Source organism: Cydia amplana, chromosome 9, assembly GCF_948474715.1.
Source record: "Cydia amplana chromosome 9, ilCydAmpl1.1, whole genome shotgun sequence".
Classification (NCBI taxonomy): Eukaryota; Metazoa; Arthropoda; class Insecta; order Lepidoptera; family Tortricidae; genus Cydia; species Cydia amplana.
In genome coordinates, this window is record NC_086077.1 from 16,482,718 (window position 1) to 16,503,362 (window position 20,645).

At 35.7% G+C, this 20,645-nt stretch overlaps 1 protein-coding gene across 1 annotated transcript; it reads right to left on the minus strand.

Annotated features, from left to right (window-relative positions):
* Nucleotides 1-14,361: 14,361 nt before the first annotated feature.
* On the minus strand, nucleotides 14,362-19,827 carry LOC134651253 (lipase member H-like). The gene is made up of 2 exons (XM_063506321.1): nucleotides 19,676-19,827; nucleotides 14,362-15,284 (listed from the first exon to the last, which is right to left on the minus strand). The coding sequence occupies exons 1-2, from the start codon at nucleotides 19,794-19,796 to the stop codon at nucleotides 14,377-14,379; spliced, it is 1,029 nt and encodes a 342-aa protein (XP_063362391.1). The 5' UTR covers nucleotides 19,797-19,827; the 3' UTR covers nucleotides 14,362-14,376.
* Nucleotides 19,828-20,645: the final 818 nt, after the last annotated feature.

Here is a 20,645-nt window from a genome sequence, read left to right on the forward strand (position 1 = left end):
ACTTTTAGCTACCTGTAGCAAAGCGACGAAATCGCGGAGTGAGCCACGCCTGCCTCAGGCTAATTTAGGTTTAGATTTATGATCATTTGTTTAACCCAGTGGTTCCTAACCTGGGGGTAATTACCCCCGTGGGGATAAAACTGGTTTTCTACTGGGGTAATAAGCTAACATAATATAACAATACAACAAACGTACATGTTTAAATTTTTTATTACCATTGAGAGGAGGGGTAATATCAGGGGCCTTATTCGACATGCCACTTTTGACGTCGCATGTTGAAGTTCATTTGAATCTGAACAATCGGGTTGTCGAATAGGTAAAGTGTGTCACCTGTCAGTGAATCTCATGTAAACAAATCATTTCATCGCTAGACTTGGTTGTCTATTGGTATGGCCGCCATGTTTGGATTTATGACATTTAAAAGGGGATTCTATGGCATAGAGTAAACTGCATTTCTATTTTCTATAGTTTTTTGATTCCCCTACTCGACGCAAGATGGAGTTAACAGTCAAATTTTGATCTTGGCGTTATAAAAATAAACCGCAAGAACATGACATGCAGTTGCGTTGGTGTAGATCTATCATGAAAACGAATATATGACAATTGTCCAGAATTAAAAAAAACTTGACAATAAACATACAGCCAGCCTATTATGGATAGCTTTATCCATCTTTATCCACGTGATAAAATAACTGTCACTGTTTAACACCGTGAGAAAGAAAGTGACGGACACCGTTTTATCACGCTGTCACGTAGACAAGAACGACCATCATATCCGTACAGCAATACATATACCACTAAATGTCAAAAAGAAAACAGATTTAGTATAATTACTAGGTAACAAATTATATATAAAGTTTAAATTTTAAACCAATCGTCGTGGGTCCTAACCCCGGCTCTTAGCAATGAACTTCTTGTAACTTGTGTGAAAAATATCATTTGATATTACACCAATTACTTTATGGTGAAGTAAAATATCATGAGTCATGAGGAAGACGGAGTAGCCAGTAGCCACAATAAGCTATATTTTTGTCCTCTGGGTTAGATGGCAGTGAAATAGGGAGAGATAGTGAAGAATGCGGCAAAATAAGCATTTATTGTGTTGTTAGTAGTTAGTAGACTAGTTTTTTTTTCTAAAAATGAAAATTGACGCAACAGCAAGCTCATAGCCCCCTATGAGCCAGTCTGTTAGGTGCAGGCTTAAGGGCTAATCCCGGGGGAAGCGGAGCGTCGGCGACTAGCTGGTGCATCTGCTTATTAACCTCTTCTCACTTTTACCTCAGGTCCTTTGATTAATAAATTAAGGTAAAATTCGTAAGAACTAGTGCCTGTGTCATATTCTAAATTGGACGCTATGCCTAATTAGTTGTTATAAATTAAATACAATAATTATTTATTTAATTAAATTTATAACAACGCAACGTGATTATTCATGATGAATTTTAATGGCTTATATAAGACAGCGGTCGTATATTGCCTCAGAAATTTGGATTTTGTCAGTTTGAATGAACAGCAAACTGGAGACATTGAGATTAATTTTAAACTTATTATTTTAGGTGTTCGTAAGAAATAAGGTATTGACAGACATTGACGGAAAATCGCGAAAACCCGGCCAGGTGCGTCGGACCACGCAAAACGGAGGAGGATTCCATACTTACTTCTTCTACCATGTATCCATATGCCAAAATAGCAACAAAAAAGCCGAACAAAAATACCGTTTCTTCGCAGCACTAGAATTCAGTCCTTTTTTTAGAAAAGTAATATGTTTAGGTACATAATATATATATATATATATATATATATATATATATATATATATATATATATATGTAAGTAATTTTGTTATGTGAAACTTATATGTTGTGTTACGAGACTTACGAGTAGGTAACTTTAAACTTTAACAGCCTAACAGATCCCAATAAGGCCTAGTTTACCCTCTGGGTTGGAAGGTCAGATGGCAGTTGCTTTCGGAAAAACTAGTGCCTACGCCAATCCTTGAGATTAATTGTCAAGCGAACAATAGGTTCTCATGATCCGTGGCAAAATCGAGATAACGCGAGGAAGAATAACTTTGTCACAAGAATATTTGGCCAAATATAAATCCTTACTCTCGTGTATTTGACCTACCTACTCGTATTGAGTCGTATTTTGCCACCTAGTAGCCTCGAATTGGTTGTTATATGTGGCTTTCCATAAATTAAGGGTCCTTATGCTTCAATAAGGACGTTTTCATGGGGTCCCGTTGTTTCCCATAAAGTTTTAAGTCATAATGTATTGTTTGTCATATTATCATTACTCATAAAACTGAAACCGTTAACATTTCAAGATTTTAGTTAGGTTATCCTATAGATAGGTTAGGTTAGGTTAGATTTGTTTTATGGCAATCCTGAAAAGTGACGCGTTTGTGAACCAAATGAATTATGACTAACGAAAATTCGAGCAAACAATACATTATGGCTTAAAACTATCTGGGAAACAATAGAAACCCCGTTTTCATCTGAAGTTGTAATAGAAATTGAAAAAGCCACATTTTTTCAAGCTTTTACTTAGTTTCATCTGTCCCGTTGGTTGTCTGTCTGTTCCAATGTGGTTCCAATCAAATCATGCAAATTAAATCCCAACAAAAACATAAATGTGAAATGAGAGCCAAGTTCAATATTGAGAATACGTGTCGTTGTTGACTCGCCGACAAAAGAATTGAGATCTATATGGGTGCCAAGTTCTGTGCTGTGTAGAAAATCCTGAAATTATAAAGGATTTGTCTTGGCTAGTTTTTAACAACAAACCAAGTTTTTGAAAAACTAACAGAAAAATATATATTACGGTTGAAAAAAACATATATATTACGGTGGAAAATATTATTAAGGTTGGGAGGTTTAAATTAAAGTCCCAAACGCTTTATAACAAATAAATTTATTAAAAAAATAACCCGAGCGGTGGTCGTGGTAGTGGTCCGTTAAATTTTAAATTAGCCTGTCTGATTTCACTGACGTAGGTGGGTACTCCCCTGACGTGGCAAGGTGGTCGTGCGAGCCCTGTGTTCGGACGCCGGGACGTCTCGGGAAGCGCCGAGGTCAGCTGGTGCGTGAAGCCGGGAAGCCTCTGGAGGGCCTCCTACTCTGCGATCGGATCAGCAGGTCCCCCCTGCCGCCGTAGTTTTTAAGCCGTCTAATTGCACCCTGGAATGTACATCGTCCAGCTTTATGTCCACGTATTAATTGGCCGCTCGGTATGAACCCCAACGATGACGCTAAGCAAGCAAGGGAGTAGCAAAAAGTAGATGGTGGGTGTTCATAACCAGAACGGAGTTACAGCGGTTAAGTGATATGGCAAGTAGGTACCAAAAGCAGAGTGCAAGATTATGAAATTAAATTACAATAATGGGGATCAACTAAAATGATAAAAATGCAATAAACTAAGCTTGTGAGCTAAGGCTATTAATAATCTGAAGTTAAATAACACGCTGGGCAAAATGTATGAGACGCCATGTTATAACGGTACTTTTACCGTTACGCCGCGACGCGGCGGCTAACAACACTTACTAGATAGGAATTATTTTAAAATACATGATACCGGCAAGGCACAATTATAAGCGTTTTAGCACAATAGAATTTAGCACACTAGATTCTTAAAACTAAGTAACGTTCAACACTTACCCAAACGGGCTGCAGGACGGGTAGAACTAACTAGTACTTAAAATCATTTGCTTATAGAAAATTTTAAAGATTTAGCTACACTTGGCTAGCATTGCCGATTTAAAAAATATTATTTTAATTTGCGCCGGCGCGTGAGAGGACACGGCTCACGGCTCGTGAACGCGGCCGGCAGCGTCCGTCCTTAGAGACGATCGAACGAAGAGTGGGGCGCGGAGTGATGGCCGGTGGTATAAGAAGGGTAAAACTGCTGACATCGCCGTTCGGCGGAAAGTACAGTCGCGCACAGAAATGTTATGTTAATTTCTTAATTTCACATTATTTTAAATAATACTTTTGATTTAGATGCCTATAGTAACGTGCATCGTTACACTATATGCCTATACGTAAAAACTAGCCAAGACAAATCCTTTATAATCTCAGGATTTTCTACACAGCACAGAACTTGGCACCCATATAGATATCAATTCTTTTGTCGGCGAGTTAACAACGACACATATTCTCAATATTGAACTTGGCTCTCATTTCACATTTATGTTTTTGTTGGGATATCATTACTTTTTGTACAGAAATTACTATAGTAGGTATTCATCATGAAAGCAGTTTGCCTAAGCTGAAAAGGAGACCCTCGCTAACGCGCGGTTAATTGTCAAAAAGTTTCAGTTTCACATTTTTTCTTTTGTATACGCCTTATAGTCTACTTTCATTCCAAATATCAAGTTTCTAAGTAATTTAGAAGTGGGTTAGGTTTTTGGTCTATAAGTATTTTTTTTTTCCATCGATATATCAATAATTTCCAGTTTTCAGATTTTTCCCTCTATATGCACCTAATAATCTACCTTGATGCCAAATATCAAGTTTCTAAGTCATCTAGAAGTGGGTTAGGTTTTTGGTCTATAAGTATTAATTATTTTTTTTCCATCGAAATATCAATAATTTCCAGTTTTCACATTTTTCCTTCTATATGCACCTAATAGTCGACTTTGATGCCAAATATCAAGTTTCTAAGTGATCTAGAAGTGGGTTAGGTTTTTGGTCTATAAGTATTAATTATTTTTTTTTCCATCAAAATATCAATCATTTCCAATTTTCACATTTTTCCTTCTATATACACCTAATAGTCTACCTTGATGCCAAATTTCAAGTTTCTAGGTCACCTGGAAGTGGGTTAGGTTTTTGATCTATATGTCAGTCAGTCACAAAAATGCCGGTTTTTAAAGGTTAATTTATCAATAACTGTTTGAGCTATGTTTATGAAATAGTGTATTTTGAACTAGCTAAGGGACTTGAATACATGTGCCAAATTTCATGTGTGTAGGTTAAGTAGGTTTCAAGTTGTGAAGGGGTCAAAAGTAGCTCGAAATGGTTCGTGTAATATTACACACGGTTGCTGCGTCGCCAGTTCCTTTTTCTTTGAACTTGGCTGGACACGCTACCGCGTGTCTAGATTTGACCCACTTCTCGGGTGTTCATGAAGCTGAAAATTTACATAAGTACATAATATGTAATATGGGTGACAATACAATATTTTTATGGTTACCATCGAGCTGATCTGATGGTGATGATACAAACAGTGGTCTTTTAAGTCTTTTTAACTTTGTGATAAAACAACGCAACTTAATTATATTTGAAAATATTTAAAGAAAAATACAGTCAGAAATTAGAAATTTTGTTATCTAACCTCTCTATCACTCTTGCATATTCGAGCGATAAAGAGGCAAATAGCTGAGTTTCGATTTTCGCACTTCCCGATAGGCCCCTTTGTAAACAAACCGCCTTGATGTGTCTATGTCAAATTTTTAATTGTCTGTGAAAACTTGTTAAAAAAAAGTTTAAAACAAAGGCGTAGGCAAAGAGTAGTATAATATGTATATAGCTGGTCAACCAAATCTTGTCAGTAAAAAAAGGCACGAAATTCAAATCTTCCATGGGACGATATCCCTTCGCGCCTACATTTTTCAAAATTGCCGCCTTTGTCTACTGTCAAGATCTGGTTGACCAAGTATACCTATATAGCGCTGGCGGTACACCGAGAAATTCAGTAAAATGCTGCAAATGATGTTAAAGGTATGAAAATCGGTACGATTGATCTGTAGAACATTTGAAACAATTTGACCCGAAGCACCAACAAATAAAAAGAAAACGAGAGGAGTTATGACGTCATCTTTTTTTGTAAGGAATAAAAAAATATTGTTTAAAAACCTATCGTGTTTGGTATTAAACGAAAGGGCTTTAGGAGCCGATTCCAAACATATATCACATCATTACATTTCAGTATTTTTTTTTTATTATAATATAAATAATTTTCAAAACATACCAATTAAGTTTGGGTTTCTCCAGATACAATACGGCAAATTTTTTTTTGTAAAATATACCTCTAATCTTATACCTAATATCCTCATATCTAACCCTAATAAAGCAATTTTGAAATTATATACATTTAGGTTTTTTTTTTATTTTTCAATTTTACATAGTGTGATCTATGAATCTCTCAATTAAATATTTAAAAAGAAAGCATAAAATTAATATAAAACGGTTTTTTTCAGAAAGTCGCTTATATCTCGGAATCTATAAGTCGTAGTAAAAATTGTCTATGTAATAATTAAGAAAGAATTAACCGAAAAAACTCACCTTTAACGTCCCCCCTTTCCCGAGTTCTCCGCCCCCCACTCATCAGAACTTTTTCTTACTTAAAGCTTAGATATTACCAAAGGAACATGTAATAGTATTTTATGCAACTGTTGTTTAAGAGAGGTCAAAAAAGGCGAGTGGCGTGAGTAACAATAACAACAAACAACAACCGAAAATTGTTAATAAAGACGCCACTAGTATTTTTTGACTCAGTTAAACAACGTTGCATACAATACTTTTTCTACGACCAAGCACTTACTTTGAAATGCAATGAAATAATAATAAAAATGGATGATGATGATTGTTTCATGTCCTAATGTGATAGGTTGTTCAGTGCGTGGGATTCTTAAGGGGAACGAAAATTTTATTATTTTTGCGCTACGACGCACGGTTTAGGAGATACAGCCCTATAAATATTTTTCTTCCTCTTTTTCTTTTTTTTTCTTTTTTTTTTCTTTTTTTGTGTTTTTTAAATCTTACTTAGGGGTTCCTTAAAGGGGAACGAAAATTTGATTATTTTTGCGCTACGACGCACGGTTTAAGAGATACAGCATTATAAAGTTTTTTTTGTTTTTTTTTAATCTCTTTTTTGTGTTTTTTTTTTAAATATTAATTAGGGTTTCTTACAGAGGAATGAAAATTTTAATATTTTTGCGCTACGACGCACGGTTTAGGAGATACAACCCTATAAAAAAAAATTCTTTTTTTTTTTGTTTTTCGTGTTTTCTAAATATTACTTAGGAGTTTCAAAGGGGAACGAAAATTTGATTATTTTTGTGCTACGACGCACGGTTTAGGAGATACAGCCCTATAAAGATGAAAATAATCGTACCATTAACCAAAACATGTCTATGGTTTACTCATCTGTCAGAAATGACAATTAAAATTAGGTTGGAAACAATGTATTCCATACAATATTTTTTAAATGGTGATTACACGAAGTATCGTAAAAGTGCCAAAAAGATACTGCGTGTATGCACAAATATTTTTTTGGGGAATAGACTAAAGACTTGTGTTGATAACTATAAGTTAGGGGTTTAAAGGTGTGTGCACGACCCTTTAAATGACAAATAAAAGTACGGGAGTAGAAAAAGCAAGTTTCAATACTCTTATTTTACCCGAATGACATTATTACTCGTATTGAGTAATTCGGCAGGGCTATTATTACACTTTGTAAAATTGAAAAATTAAAAAAAAACCTAAATGTAAATAATTTCAAAATTGCTTTATTAGGGTTAGATATGAGGATATTAGGGATAATTTGAGGTATATTTTACAAAAAAAAATTATGGTATTGTATCTGGAGAAGCCCAAACTTGGTATGTTTTGAAAACTATTTTTATTATAATTTAAACAAAATGACTGAAATGTAACTATGTGATATATTTTTAGCATTGGCTCAGAAAGCCCTTTCGTTTAATACCATACACGATAGGTTTCTAAACATTTTTTTTTATTTCATACAAAAAAACATGACGTCATAACTCCTCTCGTTTTTTTTATTTGTTGGCGCTTCGGGTCAAATTGTTTCAAATGTCCTAAAGATCAATCGTACCGATTTTCAGACCTTTAACACCATTTGCAGCATTTTACTGATTTTCGCGGTGTACCGCCAGCGCTAGAAGTGGGCAGCAAAGAGTAGTATAATATATAGAACAGTCGGCAGTCAACGTTTGTTCCTAATAAATATAACATTGATGAATCAAGGCGGTTTGTTTAAAGAGGGCCTGCCGCGATACCAATTTCGTTATCTGCCACCATTAAATTTCGCTCGTATATGCAAGAGTGATAGAGAGGCAGATAACGAAATTTCCCCCCACCCCCCTTTGGATGGTTCTTGTTTGAGTTATAATGTCACTGTATTGAGGACTCAACCTTTCCATTTTTAAAGTGTTTTTATATCGACATGACACTGGCTACTGTAGTAAATGCCAAAAAAGAAAAAAAAAAAACGCTGTCATAGTAATCGTCAATCGAAATAAACAACGTACAAATATCCAAGAAAAATTTGCAAAATAGTATATGATAAATATGTAAAACATCATTAATTATCGAATTAAGATTACATACAACTTTGTGTAAAAAAAATTGAGGCAATTATACAGCCCGATTATACGGGTTACATCTTGAAAAAGATGATTATCTTGGAAAGAAGAGTAAATATACATAGGTGAACATAATGGTGAACAAAGGTATAGTCAAATAGGTAGGGACATAATTCAGGGTTTGCTTGTCTGGTCCACGCATGCTGTACCTATCACGACCACGGCACGGCCGTCTCCTGCTAACTTTTCGCTATAATAGTAAAATCATAGGTCTAATACCTATGATTTTAATATTATAGCGAACAATATTTCATGTTCATGATCTCGAATTTAAGACTTTAGCTTAGATTTATGGCGTGCGGCCTAGCGCGCGTTGCCTCTATGAGGAGCTGTCAAAGCGCTTTATATCTGTATGCTTTTGATGATGCGGATCAGCATTCTTATCCAGCGGGGCAAGCGGGCAGCCTGCAGAAGGGCACCCTACCGCACTTGGTAGGTCACTACACTCACTACCAGGATTTAGGGCTAATAATTTATTTATAAGTTTTTAATACCTTTAAACGAGCAATTCTTGTAAATTTATTTATTTATTTATATGTATATATATTTCGGGGATCTCGGGAACGGCTCTAAACGGATTTAGATGAAATTTGCTATATGGAGGTTTACGGGGGCGCAAAATCGATCTAGCTAGGTTTTATCTCTGGGAAAACGCATTTTTGGGTTATTATATGTTTCCCGAGCAAAACTCGGTCTCCCAGACATTAAGTTTTTAATTTAAGTGTTTTTATCATGTTTCATATTTAAACTTACAGATGTGAATCACCAGCAGAGTTTTTGGAGAGGTGTGGTTTTCTTATTTCCTGTTACCAACCTGAAACACCATACCTACTTAAATATCATAAAATAATAAAGTGAAGAAAATTAAATAAAGTTAAATGCTTAAAAACTTTAATGTTTTATTAAAATTAAACGAAAAAAAATGTGTAAACTGAAATAGATCTAATTTTTTTATTTGTAGTTGAATAACATATATGTATTTAATCTCCTTTAATTAAAAATCATCTCTGAGTAGATACATATTAAACAATAGGTACTTTTAGGTCTTGGTAGTAATGTTAGGTCTTATGACCTACTGTATTTGACTATATTACTTACCAAGACCGAAGCCTGACCTGTCAGTCACCAACTATTTTGATGCTCTTTGTAGGTAGCATCAAAATAGTTGGTGACTGACAAAGTTACCAAGTTACTAAGGTAGTAGGTACCTATATAGTAGGTAGCAGTAGCGCAATATTTAGTCAAAATATTTTGACTAATTTAGATTACTTTTATGCCAAAAAAGTAATACAAGCTATTCATGTTCCACTTAGTAATAAAATACGGACTTTTCTGAATATGTGGTTTACGAAATGTGTTAAGAGCCAACAGGAGTGGTCATTTCTCCATACAAACGTACTCGACTGTTTCCTCCGTGGGTTTTGAAGCTAGAGCAATGATTTTTTTAACACAGATTAATATTGTCAATAACGGTGTCGGACCGTTTTGCTTTTTTTGATATTTTTGTTTTTTAAGGCGCTAGAGCCCTTCAAAAATGGCCAAAATGGCCTAATTGACTATGCCGCAATGAGAGGCGTGGTATTCAAAACTGATATCAATTAGCCAAAAAAGCAAAACGGTCCGACACAGATAATTTCATAATCATTTAGATTTCCAAATTTGGTTACGATTGGTTAAGTTTTGGAGGAGGAAACAGTTAAAAGTAAACAGGAAACAGGAGGTTTCGTACTCGACCTCGATATTTGAGATTTTTACGCAGGATTTTTCACCTTGTCCTTATCGCATTAGTTTTAGGTGCCGCTTCCGTTAGCGAGACGGGTATATTTACCTAAAATATTTAAATCTCAGCTCCAACAGGAGGCTCTTAAGGTACAACTTGTGGTTTATTAACGTGGTTTAGAAATAGGCAGCTTGAGTTGAGAGAGGTGATGAGTAAATTGTTTCATTTTTTTACAATTTTGAGCGTTTATAGGAGAATGTGTGGAGCAAGCATTATTTGACGTGTAGGTGTGGGATCAACAAAAAGATCGCTTGTCAATAAGGCATTCTTGCTGTTAAAATTCAATTATTAATAGCCTTTATCGACCATCAGCAATGTAGTCCCTTTTTGATTGATGGAAATTGTCACGCAGGTTCCCTAGTTAGTCATAGGGGTGACCGGACTGAAAAGGTTAGGAACCACTGGTTTAACCTCTGTTTTAATAAATATAAGATCTAGCCTCGACTTACATAATTCCTTGTTTATTTTCTGCCAGCGTCTGTACTGTGGTCTGTGGCAGTGTTTGTTACTCGCAGATGCATTCGTTATGCACCGAGTAATTCGGTCGGTACTTATTGTACCTATAAATTCCGGGAATTCGCCATTCGTAGGTTTTAATGGCGTGAAATAATCGTAGCGAGAGATGTACGGGGTGCTTGGAGAGTGTAGGATTATTATACGCTGTAAGGCTGTGTATATATATTATTGAGCTTAATGGCTGTCTTGAAATATTTAGACTATGATTGAACTGGCGATAGCGTAGGTGTCCGTTTCAGCCTACCTATCAACTTTTGCTTGGCTCGGGTCCTCTCGGCAAGCTAACTCCAAGAATTGCATGGGCACTAGTTTTAATTAAAGCTGCTATCTGAACTCCATAGGGGAACTAGGACTATTAGGACTACTTCTTAACATAGATGACCATTTAGTGATTTTAGTGAGTAAGTAGATAAGTACTTTTTACTTTCTTTATTCCACATAACATGAGACTCTAGAAGATCACAGAATCAGACAATCTAAACCTACGTAATATATGTACCTATTACACAATATTTTAGTTTTTGTTATCATTTATCTTATGACTATCAATCTATATGAATCCGCCGAGACTATGCCTACGCACGACAAAAAAACATTTGAAACGACACGTCATTCCGTCTCTTGAATCACAAGGAATGAAATATGACAAAAATCCGCAGCAACACTGTCCCAGATGAGATATTGCTCTCAATTTATGAATCTCCATAAGATATTCTGAATAAGAAGAATAAATCGTGGCTATAAGTCACGGAAGGGGTGAATTACGACTGCGTGTGACAGAAAGGTATTCTTCGTAGTGGTTTTAAAACTGCGCTGGGGATAGGTAACTTGGACATCGGGCTTATTGAGTCAGTTTATCACAGGAACAGATATCTAGGAATGCTAAGACGAGTAGGGTAGTGCTATATTTTGTAGTTCTTTGCATATTCGGCAAATATTCGTGGCATATATTAATCGTATTGAAATTAATTTTGGTTGCATTGTTGTGACTTTTGCCAATAAATCGTAGTATTTCCGAGTAGTATTTATTCTGATTGCAAATCCGCCACTGAATATTGTAAAATTTGTAAATTAAGGTCACCGGAAGTGAACATTGTACATCGCCATCCGACTTGGGTGCGTGTCGAGTAGCATCATCCTGCCCCTTTGTTCTCCCTGTCCCACGGCTCTAATATATTTCTTTCCGCCATTGTTTTCAGGCAGATAAGCCGTCACCCTATTTATTTAACACCATTATACAACTTTGCGGGAAAGAAGGATTTTCTAGTCTGATATGGAAAATTCGAATAAAACGATTATTAGGTAATGTACATATAATATGTATTTAAATCATTGACATTAATTCGAATATTATTTTAAGCTGTTATAATGTTACCTTTTGATCGCCAGGAAAATCAAGGCATAATTTATATGTTACAATAACGTGATCGATGGTAAAACATGGGTTATGATTTTAGCATATATTATTTTATTAAGCGTTATGTGTATAGGTTCCTAATAATAATACCTACATAAATAATTATGTAATGTTCCACCATAACGTTATAAATAACGATTTTTCAAACATATGAGAATGAGGATCCTACTCAAAATGTACGTCAAACACACACAATTGAAGGGTCAATTCGAAGAATTATAAGATTTTACTGCCATAAAGGATATGACTCACGTTAGACCGGGCCGTGTCCGGGCCGGAGCTTCCAGAGCTTCGTTTTCTATGGAAAACATCACGTGATCACCGGTCATCTGTCATAGAAAAGTAAGCGCCGGAAGCTCCGGCCCGAACACGGCCCGTCATCCTTAAACCGGGGTTGACTTTGAAATGCAGGGGTGACTTTAAAATGTTACTTTTATACCATAATATTTTTATGCGGCTTTTAAGTAAAACTTTAGTTTACTTGAAGGTCCAAGCCGGAATGCACCTGTTTCTCGACTATCCAGTAATGGGTCCTTTTCCGTACAGCCCCGAATCTCTAACCGACTTAATTAAGTCAACAAAGGAAAACGCTTTATTTTATTTACAATGCCGACCATAATCGACAGAATTTGGCTTGGTTTATTGTTTGGAATAAATTTATTTACGGGTAGATTTGTTTCAGTGGCTGATGCATATTATTAAAATATAGGCTTTGTGAAATGGCGTTAGCTTAGCTTTTACTATACAATCTCACTAATCCGGCACTAATTCTGACACAAAAGAGCCGGATTACTGAAAGTTGGAGCAAATCTGCATATTATTTTGGTTTCTTTTTTAGTACCTAAATATGTCGTATAAATACACCACACTAAAATAATAAATTCAAAGAAAATTCTGGTTATCGGAAACTTAGCCATTTAATAAAGATATTGAATGTAAGCACACATAGCACACATTTGATTTGCTAATTAGCCAATACGACGAAGTGAAAAGGTTAATTTTATCTATAAATAAACAATATTATCCTGCAACTACTTACCCTATCTAGATTATAAGATGAACCACAAATATTGATTAGAGCCTGGTCTTAATTGAATGCTCAGATTCCTTCCACTTCGCGGACTAGTGCCCGCCGATAATTGCATTCCCGGCCAAGGCATTTCCATATTTCTTCCGCGTTTACAGGGAATATAGAATGAAATATAAATCCTGTTTTTTTTTCTGATATTGTTCATATTCAAACAGGAAAATGGGATCTACGTTTGTATGGAGAAGCGTTTTTCCACTATCATCTTACAGTTAGTTTCGATTTGACATATGAAATAGACGCCAATGCGTTACGTAAATCACTATCACTATCTTATAAAACAAAGTCCCCCGCCGCGTCTGTCTGTTTGTGTGTTTGTATGTTCTTAACTCAAAAACTACTGAACAGATTTTCATACGGTTTTCACCTATCAATAGAGTGATTCTTGAGGAAGGTTTTTATATAATTGGTTAACCCGTTCGAAGGACGGGTCCGGGGCGGGTCGCTAGTGTTCAATGAAACAGTCGTCAACAGTTAAGAACATTGAGTAATAACTAATAATCCCTTATATGTACACGTATGAACAGAAACTTTCCAAGTAGAAACTAAGAAATTCATTACTTGCACACGGTTATTGCCATTTCCCTTATTTCTACTTATTTCTATTTCCTGTATTTCTACTTATCAAGTGTACCTAATAGGTCAATATAAACAGGCGCGTGATTAGTTAATTTAGATAAGGATAACATGAAAGCGCTAATTCACTGACTGATTAAATAATGACCGAAGGATTTTTTTTTTCAAAATAGATTTTTAATAAAAGCTTTTATCGCTGACTGTACTTTTCTTTCAACGGGCAACTAATAGCTTTCAGCGCGATTGCAATAATAGTAATAGCACGAAATGACCAAATGGCCGTGGCCTTACTCGTTTGGGGATAAAACATCGTTGTAACTATGTAACTGAACAGCATTTCAAAAGATTTCACGAATGCAAAGAAAGAAGTCATTATGAATGCAAATAAACGAGTTGGAAATATGAAACAAGCATTTTACGGTACTATTTAATGTCAAGTGGATCTTTTTAGTCTACCTAATCACAATATTTTAAATTATTAACTACAGTGTGGGAAACCATTTTGCCAGTAGATTAAGGAGTGAATTTCACAATGTCTAAAGATCCAAATTTCGCGCCTATTTTCCGCCTTTATCCTTGTATTGCTTTGCCACAACATATGATTTTACATTTTAAATTCCATATCCATCAGTAGACGCATAAAACACTCCAGTAGCGTTCCCAGGGTTTGAATATCCAGCAATAGTAACTTCATTTCCAGCACACTTTCCTTTTGAGAAGGACTTATATGAATCGCATGCCCACGCCAAATATGCTCCAGGGTGATGGACCGTCTTAGCCCAGAGCGTGACGCAAGCTTTGTGACTGCACTTCGCTTGGTCAGAATCTCCTTTCACCGGTACAAGTCCTTCGTTACAATCAGGCTGCTTATATCCTTTGTTAAGGAAAAAATCCGCGTCAGCTAACACGCTCGTTGTCCCTAATCCGCCGGCATTGCAATGGTATACCTCCACGTATCCCGCTAACCCTGAGCGGATCTGCTCTTCGATAAAACTGTTTGAGAAGCAAGGACCAGCAGGATCTATCCCAGTTATTCTCCAAACCTTCTCTTTAGTCAGCATACTGAATTCATAACCCGCGTTGCCTAAGATCTGGCTTCCCAAACTGTGGCCGACGCAATGAATTTTCGAAGACGGAAATCCTTTGGCTCTCAAATCAGTTAAGAATTTTCCTAATGCTCTCCCGATATAGTACACATAGGATACTGCTCTGCCGTAGCTATAGCTGTCTGATTTACCATGTACCAGAGAAGTGTACGGAGAATGATCTATTATGATAAGATAGGTATCCTGTACATCCTTGAAGGTTTGTCTGATGAGTTCTTCCGTTTTTCTGGTTATGTTTGACTTGAAGCCAGGGACGAAGAATACTAGTTTCCTGGTAACGTCTAGATTGTAAGATTTGGTTAGTTCTTCTGCGGCGTTGTCGATGGGGTAGCTGTTGTTGTAATTGTTCTTGAAGTCGTAGAAGTATACTTGAACTCTGGAGACATCTCTGTTTAGAGTTTTGTTGTGGTCACCTGGAATAGAAAAGGTAAATAATTAAATTTAATGGATCAAAATAAATACTATCAATTTGGATTGGACCTACCTACATACCTAAGTATGAATTTTATTTGATCTTGGCCTTAATACGAACAGAATAATGCCGAAATACAAATCACGCCAGCCTAATGTATGATCTAATAATCATGTCTAGACATTAGATCTATGAAAACCATCTAACAATTACAACTTAGTAAGGCAATGCAAGGAGCTAGAAGGTAAACTCGTAACTTCATTCATCATTGTTCAATCATTTGGGACCATCATTCGACGGGAGAGGAATAGCTATTTGGTAATTACTTACACATAAAAACAAAACACGTTATCTGTTTGTATTCTGATTGCGAATAAATAGAACACAGTAAACACAGATCCATTAAGGATGACTCACGTTAGACCGGGCCGTGTCCGGGCCGGAGCTTCCGACGCTTACTTTTCTATGACAGGTGATCACGTGATGCTTTCCATAGAAAACGGAGCTCCGGAAGCTCCGGCCCGGACACGGCCTGGTCTAACTTGAGTCATCCTTTAGGATTAGGATATAAGTTAGCTGACTCACCCCTACGCGACTCATCGGTCATAGCATTTAATGTAAAACACAAAGAAGCAAATAAATGATATTCTAATTCCGGTAATTACTCCTCAACTCCTTACAGTTAAGTAGCTACCTAGTCTACCCGCCTACATCTAAGTTAGACATTTTCATAAGGTCAACAAAAGGTCTCCATTCCTAATTTGTCTGACATCTATTCTATTATTGGCTTCCTTTATTTATTATATTGTATGATATTTCCGTCTTAGCTTATATTTTATTATTACTGACGTATGTTCCAATTAAAATGTAGGTATTTAGTAACTGACACAACTTTTCTCTGGCTTTAAACATTTTTAACCTCGAGCATCCTACGGTCCTAATACTAGTATAAATTGCCTCCAGTTAATTTCAATCATCATTAAATGGAACAGAGTTGCTTTCGTTTTGTTTCGTTTGATTTAAAAACATTCTTAGATAACCTTTTATGAACTGTGAGTAAGTCGCTAAAATTGGGAAAACCATACGTGAAATAATATTCTTCAAGAATACTAAAACTGATGCATCTGGGAAAGTCCAAGTTCCGTCTGGAACTCACATTCTCTGTCTCTACCTACCTGTTACTCACTATATTAGGTACTTATATAACTTTTATACCTAAGAGAACAGTAATATTGTGAACGGATACCTATTTATACGGTTTTGCCCGTGTCATCAATCTTTTCATGCGTCACTTTCACACAGTGATAGTTGTGCGCACAGACTTGTCATTTTCGCGCTCGCGCTATGGTCCGAAATGAGCGACTTAGAAAACAGTTATTTCATGACAATGACAGTTCCATTGGGTTATGTAATACCTACCTTTCGAACCCCATGTCTGATGTAGTTGAAAAGGTATTAAATATTGTTAAGTGCGGTCTGAGGGACAGAAATGTGTGATGTACTTAAACTAGATGTGGCTATTTACTTTCTTTTAACTTTGTTAATTAAGTCTGTTTTTTATGGGGTGACATATTCGTTCAATCGAAAAAGCCCCTCAATAAAGAGAAAAAAAAAAAAGGCGTTAGATTGCGTGTTCAGATATTGTGAACACCTTGGCCGCTCCGAAATATCTGATGGCGTCTGTACCTATACCTACCTATAGATTAAAGTCATCAGAAAATAAGGGTCGCCGTTGTCATATACGTCATGGAGGACTTTATTGATTTTACCTAATTATATCTCGGCACTATCAAATTTTTAATCACTACAACCGAGTGTCAGTGCCGATCGATGTAAGGTCAGCCAGTGTCAACTGCGACATGTGACCTTTAAGTACCTATAGTACCTATACGTTTATTTACGGCCATATCATTATATATTTTTTCTACTCCAGCACTTAAATGTGTCAATTAAATGACTGACAGTGATATCTAAAGCAATGTCATTTGAATGCTTTGTCTATAGGCTCATAAGATGACTGCTAGCAGTCATCTTATGAGTATAATACAACTGCTTTATTTTTTTTAAAGATACAAGTTCCGATCATCTTGATTGAAAGAGGTATGTTTTCATTTACAATAATAACTCTTTTTTTTTTAAATAATAACTCTTTTTTTTTTTAATAATAACTCAATTTTTTTTAAATAATAACTCTTTTTTTTAATAATCTCTTCTTTTTTTTTTTTTTTTGGCTGCAGCTGTCATAGAAAAAGTAATGTATGCAACAGCTCATAATTGGTTCTTAAAATTCAAGGGTCTTTTTTTACAAAACTCGACTACGTCTCGTTTTGTAACTTCGACCCTTGAATTTTAAGAACCCTTATTATATCACTGTTGCATAAACTACTATATGCAGTAAATGGACCGAATTTATACTGGTAACGTGATTTGTTAGAAATTTTAACTGGGGGCCTCCTGTTTCGTCACATTCGTAAATTATATATATACCTACATGTTTAGTTTATATTTGAGCTTAGATATATTTAGGTTTAGTAATAAAATTTGTTAATAATACTGTTCATGTTTATTTGGAATTAGTTGCGCTAGAATACGGTAACAGTAGATTGTTAACCAAAGGATGAAAGACACTCATTTCTGCCGAGGTATTTAGGTATTTCTCGAACGCAGTGAGAGCGCCAATAGTCCGAGGCTGAAATGATGCCTTTCACCCAAGTTAAACACTCTACTTTTCATTTCGAATACGAGGAAAGTAAAATGTATGTGTTTTTTTTTTAAACATGACTAAGTATAAAATTTTATAGGTAGTAAATCTTGAGGGTACTTTCAATTAACAATTTAGTCGAAAGTATCGTTATTTATGGAATGGGGAGGTAAATATCAGAATGGAAATTGTATAACAAATCCATTATAACCCAAATTTCAATTGCTTATCGTAAAAAAATCATTAAATCGTAGTTGGAACGTAAAATGCTCTAGTGCAGAAACGTATCATTTTCTGCACACCTTTTAGAACTCCAATAACCTTCTTTCAGAGCATGAGATATGAAAACAATTGAGTGCATTACCCAATGTATTTTGCAGCTGTGCGTAGTGAATCTATAATAGTAAATCTTATCACGTTGTAATAAGGTCACATATCGCTTCACACTATAACTAGGTAACTAAGTGCATTGAGGCGGAAAAAGTATGTAATAATTATGTCATCTGTTCTGTGTAGACATTGTGTTCCAGACAGACGGCACGTTTTTGAGTTAATTATATTATTCTTGGATACGACAAAATGCCCAGTAGGTATTGTGCCCATGCCAAGTACCTAACTAGGTACTTCTAAACAATGAGTCGTCTGTATTATTCTCGTCAGAGCAGATAATTGGCAAATAGAACTTAAGTCTTATAAACTTATAATGTATGTAGATTTTCAAAGAATAAACAATAGTAGGTACTAGGTACAGAAGGTTCACTCTCTAACAAAACGCATCTATTAAGTTAGCGAGCAGGCGTTGCGCGACGTTCCGTATTAGCGGTGCGCGGCAACTACTACTACTACAACAACTACAACTACTAGACACCAAAATTAGTGTGGCTCGCATGTACTTGTAGCGACGCGACGAAATCGCGGAGTGAGCCACGCCTGCCGAGGGGCCGATTGCGTTTTTAAAAACGAAATGCAAGGGTGTCCCAGGTCCCTAACAAACAAGGAAAGTTTGGGAGCACCCAGTTCCTATGCAAATGGGGCATGGATTATGGGTGTTAAAGAATTTCTTTAATGCAGAAACAGTTCTAACAGATCGGTTAGTAGGCAACTGAAGAAATACCTATCTATACCTACTTAATGTTTTACCATACATTTATGGTCATTTTACCAAAGGAAATAAGAGGTATTCTTTTACGTATAAACTATGTTTTCAAACTCATTATATTTCTATAAAGAAAGTTTCAGGTTTCTTCATTGTATTATACCTATAGGTACTTGTAGAAAAGTTTTGAGTCTAAACTCAGCCTGTTCAAATAGCTAACTATTTGAACATAAATGAGCAAGAGTGTATCAGGTTGACATGCCAGATTAATCAATCGGTATCATTAAATTACTACTCAACTAATGAAATATTTAACTACGCCTCGATAGTTTAAGTTATTAATCATACATCATACTAATCGATCCATCACCTGCCAAACAAAACAACATTGATTTTTTATTCCTAGAAAACGATGAATACTGGCCATTATATCTCTTATTTTCTCAGGTAAACAATTAAATAAACAAAATAAGTAGGTACCTAGACTAATTTTCATATTTCCCTGAGATGGCCGAAATAAATAAATAAACTTTGGCGACACATGACCGTTATGTTATTAATCCTAAAAAGATAGTTATATTATTAAGGTACTTACATGAAACTGAATGATTTATTATACTATTAAACACCCAATCTCCACTTATACTCGCTAAAATAGTTAAAATTATAAACACTGATATAAAGGTTGACAACATTATAGACTTGAAATTGACCATGATAAGAAACAAAGTGACTGTGACTGCCGCCGCGAGCGGCGGTCAAGCGATAAATGTACAAAATACACACACATTCAATAACGTGGGAGGCTTGTTGATGAAAAATCATCCTTATTAGCTGGTATTAAGGTATTATTTATAATTTGTTATGTAATTAGGTACAAGTTTGGGACAATTGAGACGGTGATTTAAACTAAAATGGCGGATGGTCGCTGGTCAGGGGTGTTGGTTAAGTCGTTGTGTGCAATTAGTGTGATACGGTAAATTCTCAGGCTTGGTGGGTTATTATCTGATTATATATTTATAAATGGCAACTTGATGAGCCGGGCCGTGATACAGTTGCGTATGCCTACGTAAAGTAAGGCTGTATTTAAGGAATGAAAGGCAGAGGAAGAACCATAGGTATTCTATTTGTTCATTTAAATCTAGTTAAGGAAAAAGTGCTTTAAAATATGACCCGGAACAAAAAGTAATAGGGCTATTGCAACTTTATCATTTTGTATATATGACCAACGCTATAAAATGTTTATATATTATATATATATATATATATATATATATATGTACCTTCGCATACAAATTCAAGGGGGGTACCTTTCCTCTGCAGCTGACTGTACAACTCCCTAAAAGAAAGAATTACTACGGTAACGCAACGACCTAAAGTGAGTTTTGGCCTCTGACGCCAGATCACGCCATGATACTTATACGTCAGTAACGTGATGCCTTTTTGAGATGAGATGAGATCTCTTGCGAGATCAAAGAATTGCTTACCTAAGCGGTTTCTTTGCACCACTAAGGTTTGTTGGAAGGTTATAATACCTATAAAGATAAGGAAGGTGAGTAAGACGT